Source organism: Tiliqua scincoides, chromosome 3, assembly GCF_035046505.1.
Source record: "Tiliqua scincoides isolate rTilSci1 chromosome 3, rTilSci1.hap2, whole genome shotgun sequence".
NCBI lineage: Eukaryota > Metazoa > Chordata > Lepidosauria > Squamata > Scincidae > Tiliqua > Tiliqua scincoides.
In genome coordinates, this window is record NC_089823.1 from 214,450,608 (window position 1) to 214,465,255 (window position 14,648).

General features: G+C 45.8%; 1 protein-coding gene across 6 annotated transcripts in view; it reads right to left on the reverse strand.

Moving 5' to 3' along the window:
* The window catches only part of ERICH6 (glutamate rich 6), a 48,361-nt gene that overhangs the window by 13,138 nt on the left and 20,575 nt on the right, over positions 1–14,648 (reverse strand). For all 6 annotated transcript variants that reach the window (XR_010794084.1, XR_010794085.1, XR_010794083.1 and 3 more), the window contains 8 exons: positions 13,752–13,810; positions 13,440–13,556; positions 12,058–12,156; positions 11,813–11,970; positions 9,895–9,983; positions 8,366–8,517; positions 6,412–6,497; positions 2,397–2,555 (listed from right to left, as the gene is read on the reverse strand). Coding sequence is in view for 2 of the 6 variants with exons in the window: in XM_066620066.1 (XP_066476163.1) it covers positions 2,397–2,555; positions 6,412–6,497; positions 8,366–8,517; positions 9,895–9,983; positions 11,813–11,970; positions 12,058–12,156; positions 13,440–13,556; positions 13,752–13,810 (919 nt within the window). In the remaining 4 variants the exon portion in view is untranslated. The remainder of the gene's footprint in view (positions 1–2,396; positions 2,556–6,411; positions 6,498–8,365; positions 8,518–9,894; positions 9,984–11,812; positions 11,971–12,057; positions 12,157–13,439; positions 13,557–13,751; positions 13,811–14,648) is intronic.

Genomic DNA, 14,648 nt, shown 5'->3' on the forward strand with positions numbered 1-14,648 from the left:
AAAACTAGGTGGAGGCCAGGGCTTTTTTTCTAATGGAACGCGGGGGGACGGAGTTCCGGCACCTTTTTGCAGGGGCCCCTTCCCTTTGGAGGCATTCCAGGAGGGGGGGAGCAAAATAGAGGCATTTGCTGGGTGGGTGCTAGGGGGTGCAGGGTGGGCGGGTGCCTGGCCCCTGCCTGACCGCACAACAACCCCCTCCTGCCCCATCTCCAAGCTCTTGCCTGAGACCAGCCTGCCTCCCCTCCCCCCGCGCTCTGCTTCCCCGCGCAGCTTCCAAGCTGATGGAGGGCGCAGGGGACATGCACCGACACTGAGGAGGACGGACAGCCAGCCAGCCAGCCAGCCAGCCAGCCAGAGAGACGGGCTGCGGCACCCATGGAATGCCCAGGTACTGGCTTGGCGGAGGAGGAGGGGAAGGAAGCTGGCTGGTGCAGCCCCCGTGCCAATCTGCAGCACGAGCCTAGGCATGTCTACTCAGAAGTATGTCTCATTGTGCTCAATGGGGCTTGCTCCTGGGAAAGGGTGCATAGCCTTGCAGCCTGAGAGCCCAAGCATGTCTACTCAGAAGTAAGTTCTATTGTGTTCAATGGGGCTTACTCCCAGGAAAGTGTCATAGCCTTGCAGCCTGAGTAGACAGGCAGAGAAAGAGCTCTGAGGCTGCAGTCCTCTCCACACTTTCCTGGGAGGAAGCCCCACTGCCTCTAGTGGGACTGACTTCTGAGTAGACAGGCACAGGATTGGGCCCTGAGGCTGCCATCCTATCCACAGTAAGCCCCATTCACTAAAGTGGACTTCTGAGTAGACATGCATAGGATCGGGCTCTTAGGCTGCAATCCTAGGCACTTTCCTGGGAGTAAGCTCCATTGACTAGACTTACTTCAGAGTAGACATACCTAGGATTGGGCTCTTAATCCTGGCAGAGATATATATCTGCACCCGTTTTCACATGCTAAGGGCAGGTGAAAAGGGATTCTACGTGTGTACAACGTGCTGTCCAGCCTTGCCAGAGATCCTCCTCATCCTTCCCCCACAAGCATGCCCTCCGCCAGCCAGCGTTTGCAGCTCCTCTCCAGCAATGCACAGCAGCTGCTCAGGGCAGCAGAGAACATACAATGCATGCCAAGCGCCTTCCCAAAGACAAAGAGTATCCTGATACCTGAATTAAACCATATTTAATTGCTTGTTTGCAAACGTAGCTGTTTCTATGTGCACCTCAGGACCCCTCTCGTGTAAGAATTCCTTTTTTGTTCTTACTCCCACAGTTGCTTAGAGTAATTTTACTACATGGAACTCATGTAAGCCATTTTTCAGAATCCATTCACTGCTTCCTCTCCTCGAAGTAATGCCTCACTACATACTACACGCTACAAGTGCACCTGTACAGTATTTTTCCCCATGTGTAGAAAAAATAGCTAGGGGGAAGGGGATGTAGAGATTGACAGCCCTTTCCTATGCATGTCTACTCAGAAGAAAGTTCATCTTTAGGGGGGAAGCACTTAAAAAATATTTTATTTCTCCAATAAAAAATGGTTTATAAATAAATAAATAAATAAATAAATAAATAAAAGATTAACAAGTTGTGAGTTCCTGCACCCTTTTATTTACAGAAAAAGCACTGGTGGAGGCAAACCCATCACACCTATTCTATCCCTCACTCCTTCTCAACAGCACTTTATCCTGGCCAGCACACTTTGCTCAGATTATGGGTCCTTTGGTATCATATGCTTTCCATTCCTGTGACTGCCCATAAACACCTTCAGCTGTATAGAGGTCGGCAAGCCAGGGCTGCTGGAAGAAGAGGCCTGTTCTCTCTGAGATTTCCAGGTTTCACAACAGGTTAGAGCTTATGCAACTATTATGTAAGTAAGCACAAGTGTTTTGAAACAGCTCTTAAGGTTCCGGTTTTGTATTTCTGGGCCTTAAAAAGTGTCCATTCTAAAAGTTCAGCTGGAACAAACATTTATCAGAACATCACAGTGTGCTTTGTGTCTGTAGCTCTTACCATTTGGAAATTTCATGCATGCTAATATTCAGGCATGGCAGCATCTGAATATATTATGCTGCCTTCTACTGAGACTTTTGATCCATATATGTCAAGATTGTTTTACACTGTCTGGCTGGCAGCAGCTGTCTAGGGTTCCAGATAAGCGTCTTTCCCACTTCTACCTGGAAATGCCAGGCACTGAACCTTGGACCTACTGCACAGAAAGGAGGTGTTCAGTAGCTTTCACATCATGGCTCCTCCCTAGTTCTAGTCATCAAAGGGCACTCAATAGCACAGCATTTGGTTTTGAAGGAACAACTAAATCTCCACTCATTGTTTGTATTAAATACAAAACACAGACGTGTATAATCCATAAATCCAGAGCAATCCTTCCTAATTTAAATCAACATACCACACAAGTCCATTTGGATGATAGCAAGTCCCTTTACCAGAGGAGTCAAACACTGCTTGGATTTCTGCATTCTCAGACTGGTCTTCTTGTACTATACAAACATAGCCTGTGTCGTCCTTCTTTTTTACAACGATGACTGCCAGATTTCCAGAGGGATAGCTGCACGTAGCTAAGGTTCCTAGATCCCTTAGGAATCTTGTCCTATGATCACATGTGTTATCATGAATCAACACCTTTCAGTGAATTTGTTCTTGGGGTTTGTTTATTTTTCTCTGTGATTCCTCCCACAAAAAAACAAAAATAAACCCACCTTTTTGCAATTTTCAAAAGTCCATCACAAACATTATGGCATGGTCGGTTCTCCACTGAAGGGTACACTTCTCATGTTCCATATTGTGAACACAACACAGTCACTTTCTTGATTGCATACAAGGGAAAAATGTCCTGTCAGCCATCCCATCATCTATAAACTGCTTACCTACATTACCTGTATAGTGTCTTTGCACCAACAGCCCAAGTAAACCCCAGGCTTTTGTGGTCCAGCAGCAAACTGGGTGGCATCCAGAAAGTGCCACACTCACTAGATGCAAGTGGGGGTGACTCATAAAACCATTACCTTTACTCTGCATTACCAGATGCAGTAATGGATATGAAGAGTGTGAAACGGAACGGAGTCGGGAGTAGGGAAGATTCCTCTGCCGCCAACATTTAGTTATGTGACTTCATTTGTAAACCACTTTGTGAACTTTCTGTTGAAAAGTGGTATATAAATACTGTTAATAATTAATAATAACAGTCAACTATGTCAATGCAACCATTCACACCTGAAACACTAGTAAGTGTATGTTATGAGGCTGCAGTTGATAGGCAGGAAAAAACACAAAGAGCTCATATGGCATAGTGGCAAAGAGACTGAGGCCCAAATCCTAACCAACTGTTCAGCTCTGACATAGCTATGCCAATCGGGCATGTGCTGCATCCTGCAGTTGGGGGACAGTCACAGAGGCCTCCTCAAGGTAAGGGAATGTTTGTTCCCTTACCTCGAAGCTGCATTTCCCTTAGGTCAGTGCTGGAAAGTTGGTTAGGATTGTGTCCTGAGTTGCTGAGCAGGTCTTTCCTGATTTGTGTATCACCTCTACCATGAGTTCTCATGGTAACCTTTGGCCAGTCACATTCTCTTATCCTCAACTTTCTCCAGCTCCAAAATGGGGATAATAGTTGCTAACCTTACAGGGTTGTTGTAAGGACAAGTTCAAGATAATAAATGTGAAATGTTTTGCACACTCCAAAAGTGCTATACGAAAGTTAAGTACATCTGCAAAACAGGTTGTCCCCCACCTTATTTTGCTTAAGAAGACTCCACTGCAGTCACATCTCTGAAAGCCACAGTGAATCACTGCAATGATGCAGAATTCTAGGACTGGAATGTCTGGTTTCTCACAGGCTTGTACTTCCAAAACTGTGGTAGTCTTAGATTACAGGCCTGTTGAGTAGATACACATGAAACTCATTTCACAATCCTTGTTCACAGGTATGCAGGCATGAATGATATGTGGGATGTGGCCCTTATGAAAATGTTTATCTGTAACTTCTGAATGGCTTTCAAACTGAGGCAGGAAAAATAATAATGGCCAGAGTGCCATGCAAGCCAGTGATGCAACATATGAATGATCATGAACCTAATTCACTGATAATTCCAATAATAATTAATCCCTTGTTCTGTACTGAGATCACTGATGATCTCTCGTCATCACTGATGAGAATGAAAATCTGATCCTTGCCTAGAAACATGCTCTGAAAAACCTCTGTTCTCCTTCCACTTTTTAACCAACCTGACTGTGGTTAAAGGTTAATAGGTACCTGTGTTACATATGTAGATGAAATTGAATTGATTTAGCCCTAGCAAAAACTCCAGTACTAGGACCCAGTTTTGTCTGGTGAATAAAGAAGCTACTGCAAATGGTCACAACTGATGGAATTACAAAAGCATGATCCTACTCAGTATATCTTTTTGGTTGTTATTTTTGTTGTTATTTAAAACATTTTATTTATTTAAAAAATTCAGTTTAAAAACAGGTAAAAAGATAAATCAAGAAGCAATGCAAAGAAAGAAAGAAATGAACACTTGCCATTTACATGGGCATCAGAATGAATACAGCACCCAGCAGTTAGTAATGTCCTTCTTTCCTTTCTTTTCATTTCCTACTTCCTCTTACTGGTCAAAGTGGGTTTAATGGGGAATTGGTAGAATTCCACTGCCACCATCCAGTCAAGTAAGCTCAGACAGAAAGAGGTTGCCTTGAAAAGCCCCTCTTCCAGGATAACTAAGGAGCCAGTAAAATCGAAGGGGTTACCCTTGAAACCCAACAGTGTTGAAACTGGGGTGGTCTGGTAGACTTAGGGTGCAATTCTAACCTGTGCTGGAACAGGCAAGCCAGGAGGCTTGTGCTGTATCCAGCGCAGGATTGTGGCCAGAAGCAGCTCCGCCAGAGGTGATGAAAAACGTTTCCCCTTACCCCTGGGTAAGGGCTGCTGGCCACAATGGGTCTCCTTGGACTTGCGCCACCTTTGGAGGTGGCACAAGTCCAAGGAGAGCAGAGCGGCTTGAAGCCACTCCGTTCTCCCCGGGAATGGGGGTTGGGATCCGGCATAATTGCAAGTTAGGATTGCGCCCTTAACAACTTGCTCTCTCGCTCTCTCTAGCAAACTGCAGCCAGGTAGGTAATTAGTGAAACAGAAGGAGCTTTTTTGAAGCATGGAAAACACCACAATGTGTGTGTGTGTGTGGGGGGGGAACAATGGTAAAAATTACAGGCACAGTTCAAACAGCAACCAGGAGATGTACATAGGAAAGGGGGGTTTGCAGGGTCCTACTGCAGCAGGAGACTGAGGGCTCAGTCCTATCCAACTTTCCAGTGCTGATGCAGCCATGACAACAGGGTGTGTGCTCCATCCTGCAGTGAGGATGCAGTCATGGCAGCCTCAAGTTAAAGGAACATTTGTTCTCATACCTTGGGGCTGCATTGCAGTTGCATCAGTGCTGGAAAGTTAGACAGGATTGGGCCCTTAGTTGCTTTTAGGAGATGAGATAACACAGAAGCCTCAGATGTGTCCAAGATTAGTGAAAATAGGAGAAAAGCAGTGATTATTTTTTTTTAACCACAGTAAAGCTCATTTTTTTTTATTCTCTATTTCAGTGGTTGTCAAACTAGTGGGCCACAACCCATCAGTCTAAGAAATACTGCCCTTTCCACTTAAAGGGAAAGTGCCACTGCTGGGGGAAAGGCAGCAGCACAATCCTCAGAATTTGCTATGCTGCTGGGGATCGAGGGTCTTTTTTCTTGGAATGTTCAAAAAATCTTGGAATATTAATCTTAGAATGTTCAAAAAATGTGATTGCAACCCACTTCCAGCCTGCGTTCGTGAAACTGGAAGTGGATTGCAATCGCTTTTGTTCAACATTCTGAATCACAGGGAACCCTGTACAGGGCTCTGCGGGGCTCCCTGCACCCCTAGGGGACTGACGCAAGGGGGGGTCAGTTGAGTAAAAAAGCCCCTCAGTCCCCAGCAGTGGTGCAATCCTGAGGATCATGCTGCAGCCTTCCCCCCGCCCCTGCAAAGACTTAGTGGTTCACAAACCTTACAGGAGAATTTGAGAACCACTGTTCTAATTGAAATTAATGGGATGTAAATGTGCTTAACTCATTTACTTTTTGATTCTATATCCCACTTTTCTTCCATGGAGCTTGGGATGGCATATAAATTTCTTCCACCCTTTTATCTTTACAACAACCCTGTGAAGCAGGTGAGGCTGAGAGATAACGACTGGTTCAATATCACATGTAACTTTCAAAGCTGAATGGGTATTTGGACTCAGTTCTCTTCCAGCCTGCTTTGATGCTCTAATCACTACACCCTACTGACTCTCCAACTTCAGCTGCTTCCAACTCTAACATTATGAAGGGGGGCAAAACCTCTTCCCGATAGTCAAGTAAGACAAACCATAAAAGGATACAATATTTGTGCAGTTCCATCTGGAAATATAGTAAGAAACTTGATGCCATTTTTGTAATATTGCTGCAAGAACGTGTTTTTCAGTAACTGCACATGAAAGACAAAGAAAAATATCCACATGAAGTCTGTATTTTTTTTTCCATGAGTATTCAGAGGCAAGATTTGTAAGCACATAATGGACTGTCTCTCTAGGAGGACTCAGTTCTCACCAGTTGACCAGAGGGGTGCAAGGGAGGGCACCAGGATACAGGTCTCTTGCTATCTAGTGTGCTCCCTGGGGCATTTGGTGGGCTGCTGTGAGATACAGGAAGCTGGACTAGATGGGCCTATGGCCTGATCCAGTGGGGCTGTTCTTATGTTCTTATGTGCTGTCCTCAGGAGACTGGGTGTTATTTGCCTCTCCTTTAGGTCAGCCCCTCCACACAACATACTGTTTATGCTTTATTACTATAGTACTACTACTGCAGTTATGTCAGCAAATGCATTGTTCTGCCAGTTCTTGAAGATATGCTAAACCCATTACCTGGCCATATAAAGGTTAGGTAGATAACACTTCTATGGCCTCCAGCGCACTGTATTAAAAGTACCCACTTTTCCTCTTCACCACTGGTTGTCAAACTTTTAGCACCAGGACTCACTTTTTAGAAAGAGAATATGTCAGAACCCATCAGAAGTGAAGTCATGACTGGAAGTGACAACAACAAGCTGGAAATTTTTTAACAATCTTAGCATGCAATCCTACCCACGCTTACCAAGGAGTAAGCCCCATTGACTATCATTGTTAAAATCATATACATAGTAGCCTGTAAAAAGTACAAATGTGTAACGTTTCCCCAAATGCATTCACATACCACGGTAGCATTAAGTCTAATATACGAAAAATAAAATATTGAAATGAATGGGAACCCATCTGAAATTGACTTGCAACCCACCTAGTAGATCCTGACCCACAGCTTGAGAAACACTGCTCTACACTCAAGAAATCTTGGGATTTTAGTCATGTATGGCTTTTTCCTACATTTAGCATTACAATTTTGACTTCAGACCTAAATACTCTTACAATTTAAGGTCACAATTCTATATATGCTTTCCTGAATAAGCCTGATTGAAGGCCCAATCCTATCCTCTATGGCAGTGGTTCTCCAACTGGTGGGTTGCGACCCACCAGTTTGTGTAAAGGTCCCTGTCCCTTTAAGATGCAGGGGAAGGGGAGAGGTAGGGAAGCGGATCCACAGGATTGCGTCTGTATAGGGGGGTGCTTTAGACTTACTTTATGAAGGTAGGGCTGCAGGAGGTGCAGGGAGCCCTGCGCAGCCCTCTGCAGTGCTCCCCGACTTGGAACGTTTGGAAAATGCGGGTGCAAAGCACTTACGGTTTTGCAGGAGCTGCTTTGCTCCTGCTGTTTCTGAACGTTTCAAGCCTCCATTCAGCCCTACCGTCAGCCCTCCAAGCCTCTGTGCTGCAGCCCTACCTTCATAAAGGCACCCCCCTCACTCCCCCTTAGCTGCCCTAGCCCTTCCTCCACAAAGATTTACTGAGGGAGTAAATCTCCCTCAGAGTTTGAGAACCTCTGCTCTATGGCCACCAAAGCAGCCTCTGCCAGTACTCGCTGCAGGCCTGCTGATGGGGAGGATGGGGCAGCTTCCTGTGAGCTGGCGGATGGCCAAAGCTCTGGCTCAGGTAAGCTGGTGCAGGTTTGAGGAAGGTGAGGGGGTCGAATGAGGCAGGTGTGGGTGGAACAGGGCGATGATAGGGTGGGGGAGAAGGCAGATCAGGCCTGGAAGGGGGCAGGTTCAGCAGTGGCAGCGCATGCCGAATCCTGACCCCCTCAGGCTAGTTCCTCTCAGGTTCCTCACATTCCTACAGGACATGTAAACTCAGTGACTTCGTCCTGGAAGCACAAAGCCCTGGGAAAGTGGAGCTGAGCTGAGCTGCAGGAAATGCCCTGCGCTTACCTTTCCACCTGCAATGGTGAAGTCACAGCAAGAGACACTGTAGGTAACATTATCACTGTCTTGTTTTTTAACTGCTGATTGAGTTACTCTTGTCCAGCCAGAAGATGTAATTTGGGACATAGTGTATGAAATTGTTTTAAGTTGCTTGTTATCTAAGGAATACAAAGCAGTATAAAAAGGTGTTAGGTTACTAAATACAGTTGATCTATTACACAACAATGCACAATAATATAAAGTAACCTTGCTTAGCTGAGATTTTTAAGGATGACATCAACAATTCTAATGCCCTTTCCCCATCCAGATGTGTTGGTAAGAACATGTTGGATCAGACCCAAGGATCTGTTTAGACCAATACCTTGCTCTCAAGAGTGGCCAGCTACAGATGTTTCCAGGAATTCTACCAGAGGGCCTGAAGGCAATAAGCTTCTCCCACAGCAGTTGTCCTCTACCCCCAGCAACTGGTAGCCTGTGGCGTCTTGTTTTTGAACATGGAGGTTCCATACTGCCACCATGACCAATAGGCATCACTAGACCTGTTCTCCATGAAGTTGTCTATTTTCTAAAAACTGCCACCCCATCTTGTGGTAAACCTTATGCAACTTATGTTGCGCAAAAAATGCATAATATTTTATTTAACCACAAGCTAATTCTGCAGAACAGAAAATGATTTAATCAAGGTCTAATTAGTCCACATCTTCTGAGGCAGCGTCCTGCCTCAGCCTCATACAAGAACCTGAGATGAAAGAAGAGACTGGGTGTGAAACGATACAGAGTTGCTGGACCCCACAGAACTCCAGGAGAGCAAACAGATGTCCCACAAAGTCCCAGCATCAACTAGGCTTTTTTATATCTCCAGATCCAACAACCACTCACACAGAACTGCCCGGTGTGCGGGGCTGCTGTGGCGCCAAAACGGCTACCATGGCATCCTATGGGCATTCAAGCAGCTGCCAGTGGCTCCCGACCCCTTCTCAGGGGAAGAGGATATTCATTGCCTTCGCCCCTGCAAGGAAAGTAGTTGCACAATGGAACTTCTCGACTCTGCAATGGCTATTTAGTTGGCACATAGTAAAGGTGTGCTGTGTCAGGCCAGGAGGCCTGATGCAGGGCTCTGGATCCGGCAGAGCTGAGCTCAGCTGGTCTTGCCCCCCTCCCACCCCAGCCACACTTTCCCCCTGCCCTTCCCATGCCCTGGAATGCCTCCACCTGCCTCCCCCCAGTTGAATTCTACTGTCTCCCTACAACTAGGGGCATGACCGCAGCTTTCTTTGTCGATGGCAAAAGAGCTGCCACGTTATGGATTTTGAGAGATGTGAAAGAGGTCCAGACCAGGAAGTAGGATGGGACTAATGCGCTTGTGTTCTTGCACACTTTTAGACATATTTGTACACAATGGCAACCCTGATTCTCAGCTTGCCTGAGGTCCCATGGGATTAGAGCACATGTGACAGATTTCCAGTTTCTAAGAGCCTTTCTCCGTGTTGCTTACATATGCTAACAAAACTGTACTACGGCATAATCAAACTCACATTCAGTACCAGTGTGCACTATAGGGATGTCCTTTTCTTGCTCTGTTGCCATGTAGGCAAACTGCTTTGCCAGTTGTCTCTCATGCTGCCTGCAAAATCAAAATACAGACAGAAGGAGTTCTCCGTTTCCTTCTCAAGCTGAATGTGAGGCTCTTGGGGCAGGGCCTCCGCTCAGTCTCACTGGTCCTTTAAGGGAGCCCTGGAAAGATCTCAGACTGGCTCAGGGAGAGGGGGTTACAGCATCCTGATCCTCTTCCCTGGCTGGGCTTTTTCTGCCTGGGTGGGGTGCTGGGTGGGCTGTTGGCTGCACGCACACCCACCCACCTCCCAGCTTCTAGTCAGCCCCAGCATCACTGACCTCCAAGCTTTTGTAGGGCCAGCTACCCTCCCCACAGCCCCTCCCCTTATCCTCAGGGGAGGTAAAAAGGGCAGTTCCCTGGTAGCCACCCTTCCCTGGGCTTAAAGACCTGCCTTCTTCCCATGTTGCCTTCACCTCATCCTTCTTCCCGCCCTTCTGGCTTCTCCCCTCTCCTGTTGCCTGACTCCCCAGCCCTGGAGCCTTGTCCTGAGGTAAGGTGGGGGCCCGGGTGCAGGGTGGGGACCCCGACACTGAATTTCAGATGCTCTTGTAGGGATAGCATTAGAAGATCATGGGTTCACAGCCCAATCCTATGCATGTCTACTCAGAAGTAAGTCCCATTAGAGTCAATGGGGCTTACTCCCAGGAAAATGTGGATTGGATTGGGCTGTCAATCTCTTGCTTCTTCAGATAAGGCTGGGAAAGACTCTTATCTGGAACCTTGAAAAATGACTGCTAGTCAGTGTTGATAATTCTGAGCAAGATAGACCACTGGTCAGACTCGGTATAGGGCAGTTTCCCACATTTAAGCTGGTCCACTCCAATTTAGTGATTTTTCTCTAATGCAGTGTTTCTCAACCAGTGGTGCTCATACCACTGGTGGTACTTGAGGTGGTGTTCGCGGGTACATACTGGACTCCCAGATCCCTGCCACTTGGTAGCAAAACCTAGTAGTTGGCAACCTTCAGTCTCCAAAGACGATGGTATCGCGCTCTGAATGGTGGTTCTGGAACAGCGTCTAGTGTGGCTGAAAAGGCCAATTTGGGAGTGACAATCCCTTCCACACTGGGAGCAAGTGCAGTCTGTCCCTGGTCTGTCTCCTTGGCTATGGGCCTTCCTTCTTTGCCTCTTTGCCTCAGTCTGTTGGCCAAGTGTCTCTTCAAACTGGGAAAGGCCATGTTGCACAGCCTGCCTCCAAGTGGGCCGCTCAGAGTCCAGAGTTTCCCACTTGTTGAGGTCCACTCCTAAGGCCTTCAGATTCCTCTTGCAGATGTCCTTGTATCACAGCTGTGATCTACCTGTAGGGCGCTTTCCTTGCACGAGTTCTCCATAGAGGAGATCCTTTGGGATCCGGCCATCATCCATTCTCACGACATGACCGAGCCAACGCAGGCATCTCTGTTTCAGTAGTGCATACATGCTAAGGATTCCAGCACATTCCAGGACTGTGTTGTTTGGAACTTTGTCCTGCCAGGTGATGCCGAGAATGCGTCGGAGGCAGCGCATGTGGAAAGCGTTCAGGACTCTTTGCATCCCCCAATGGTCCTATTAATAAATAAACCTCTTCCAAATTCCCATGGCACATCTGGGGACCATTTGTGGCACACCAGTGTGCCATGGCACAGTGGTTGAAAATGGCTGATCTAAGGTTTAGCTAGGCCTTATGAGTTCAGGCTAGAGCTTCAAAACAGAAGCAGGAAAACTCATATGTTCAGTGGTTCACTTTCCTGTTTGTTCCAATTTTTAATTATTTTTTCCTTTAGCCTTGTCCCAAAGTTATAAATTTGTTCCTGAAAATAACTAGGTAAGTAGGTAAAAAAATCAACCCGCTTGTGATACCTTTGACGGGCTCTTTCTCTGGCCTTTTGCCTCTCTGCCTCAGTTCCATGAGCCTTATGAGGGGAAATGTCAATCAGTTCAGCTCCTTCCTTTGCAAAGCGCATTCTTTCAAGAACGAAGAACTCCTGCAGATCTCTGCATTGCTGGCAACAGAAAAGCTGGAAAGCAAAGCCCTGCTGTTACCTGGGGATGCAGTTCTTGGCTTTGTGGACAGGCTACAGGAGACAGGCTTCCCCATTACTTACAGGTCCATATTCTGCTAATTTTTCTAGACTTTCAAAAGAAGGGAAGTCTCTCAGTAAGCTGCCACAGAACTGACAGCGTGCTGTGTAGCCCCTTTCAAGCTGCAGAAAAGAAATGAGGCATAGTTTAGAAAATTCTGCTGATCATCATCACGCAAGAAAATAAAAATTATCCACTTATTTTGGTTCTGCAATTTTTTTAGACTGGAAAAACATCTTGGTTATAAGCTTGCCTTGCCTGTTACCATCTCCTTAAACAGGCTGAAGTACATCTTAACAATCTTAGGGAGTGAACGTACAAAGGCCAGCCAGTTAGATTAGATTCTGGGGAATGTTGCTTCTGTTATTGTATCACCACTGAAACAGTGCCACTCTTACTCAATACCTGCTGATTTTGAAATTGAAAGGGCAAACAGAGGATGGTCCCAGAGTGCACAGCGGGGTACTAAGGGTAAGTTTGGTACTCAGGTTCCAAACTGTTCAGAGCTTAAGAGGTAAGAGCCTTGAATGAAACCTAGAAATGAATAGGCAATGACTGCAGATTGTGGACATTCAGAGTGCAACTCTCTGACCAACGCCAGCCGGCAATCTGGCTGGTATGTGAAATGTTGCAACGTTTCACAACAGTTGACATTTCCAAACACTTTCAAGGGCAGCACTATGTAAAGAATGTTACAGAACTGAAGACTGGAAGTTATTAAAGCAAGAATGAATGTAGCCAGGTCCAGTTCCTCTAGGAAAAGATGCAGCTGGCAGACTGGATAAAGCTGTCACCGCAATCATCTGAAAAGTATAGCCTGTGAAACTTATGCATGTATAATGCATACATCAATTTATTCCTGTTGTTGGCATCCTTCAGTCTCGGAAGACTATGGTGTCACGCTCTGAATGGTGGTTCTGGAACAGAGTGTCCTCTCCAGTGCGTGAAGCCTGGGTAAAGTAGGTATGGAGGATAGGCTGTTACCCATGCAGCAAATCCCCCCTCTCCACATCGCTGAAATGGTCCAATGGAAAGGCAGAAGCCAATGCGGTTGGTTCCAGCGGCGTCGCAGAAGTTGCCAGAACATGACTGTGTTCAGCCATGAACTGCCTCAGGGACTCCGGCTCCGGATTTTGCCTCAAGGTTAACTCCTGAAGCCTTTTCCATAACTGGATGTAGCCACAAGGCAGTGGAGGTTTGGGATCAGAGTTTTCCTTCTCTCAGATGAGCTGCCTTCCCAGGCTGACGAGTCCCATCTACCCGGTGGCTGTTTAGTCGCCTCTTAGGACAAGTACAGCCAAACTGAGGGCCTATTCTTATCCCCAGCCCCCAGGGGAGCAATTTATTCCTAGACCTCTGTGATTATTGCTAATTGATAGACTAATTGACGGCAAAAAGACCTCACCTTTATTTCCAGAATTTTTCTTGTTGATTCCCGTCTGTATGCCAGGACAGTAGGTGGCCCAACACTGGAGAGTGTGCGCAGTGATTCTTGAAACAGTTTTAAAAATTCTTCTTTAAACTTTAAGAAAAAAAAGATATAATGTACAATAGGAGACGATTCCAGTTCAGTCCTCAAACTACTTTGTCCAGAATACTCTCTTAGTGTTACTCTAGCCTTGGTTTGGCTGCAAAGGGTTAGGCAGTGGATGGAGCAGGAATTTCAGATGAGAATATGTTCTAAACAAAATGTGTACAGACCATAAGTGAACAGTACCTCCATGTCGCACAAAATTTCTAAACTGCTGGTGTCTTGGGACAGGACAGCATAGATATCTAAGCATCAACAAAAAGAATGTTAGATAACCAAATTTTTATGTTTTAGGTCTGAATCTTACAAAATGTCCAACATGACTCTGAGGGCCAAACTAGAATAGATGTTAAATGCATCATCATCTGTTTCCCAAACTGTGGATTGGGACCTCCCAGAGGGTCGCGAGCCAATTTTTGGGTGGGTCGTGAAAAGTTTTTGATACATTAAAAAAAAAAACACAACTTTGCAAGCACCTTTGCTCAGTTCTTCCAGTTTTAGAAATTTTTTAACTGGAATGGTAACCTGTGGTATGAGGCAATCTTTATACCCCCAAATTTAAATGTCACATTTTCCAATGTTCTCTAGTAATTGGTGTGTTATAGATCATGTGAACCCAGTTTCAGCCTTTTGTCTGGCCTGGAAGTCCCTAACTGCACATTTTGCTCTCCAATTCAGCCTTCTGGGAACTCTGGAATGATGGTAATGGTTTGGCAGAACAGTTCATCAACTCCATTTTGACGGAGGGTCTAGCAAATGTCCACACACATACCATAAAGTCTAGAGGTAATAAGAACACATGTTATAATAATTGGAGCACTGATGATGATGATGATGATGATGATTATTATTATTATTAAATAAATTTTTTGTCTAGTGGGTCACAGTAGATTGTAGTTTTAAAAAATGAGTCCTGGTACTAAAAAGTTTGGGAAGCACTGATCTAGTTGTACTTGTGGATTGGTTTGACTTCAAAGTAACAGATCCATTGGGCAAGCACCCCCTACCCCCTCACTAAATTCTTGATCCACAGCCTGGCCCCAAGAGACTGCTGCTTGAGAGTAAAAATGAACCTCTAACTCT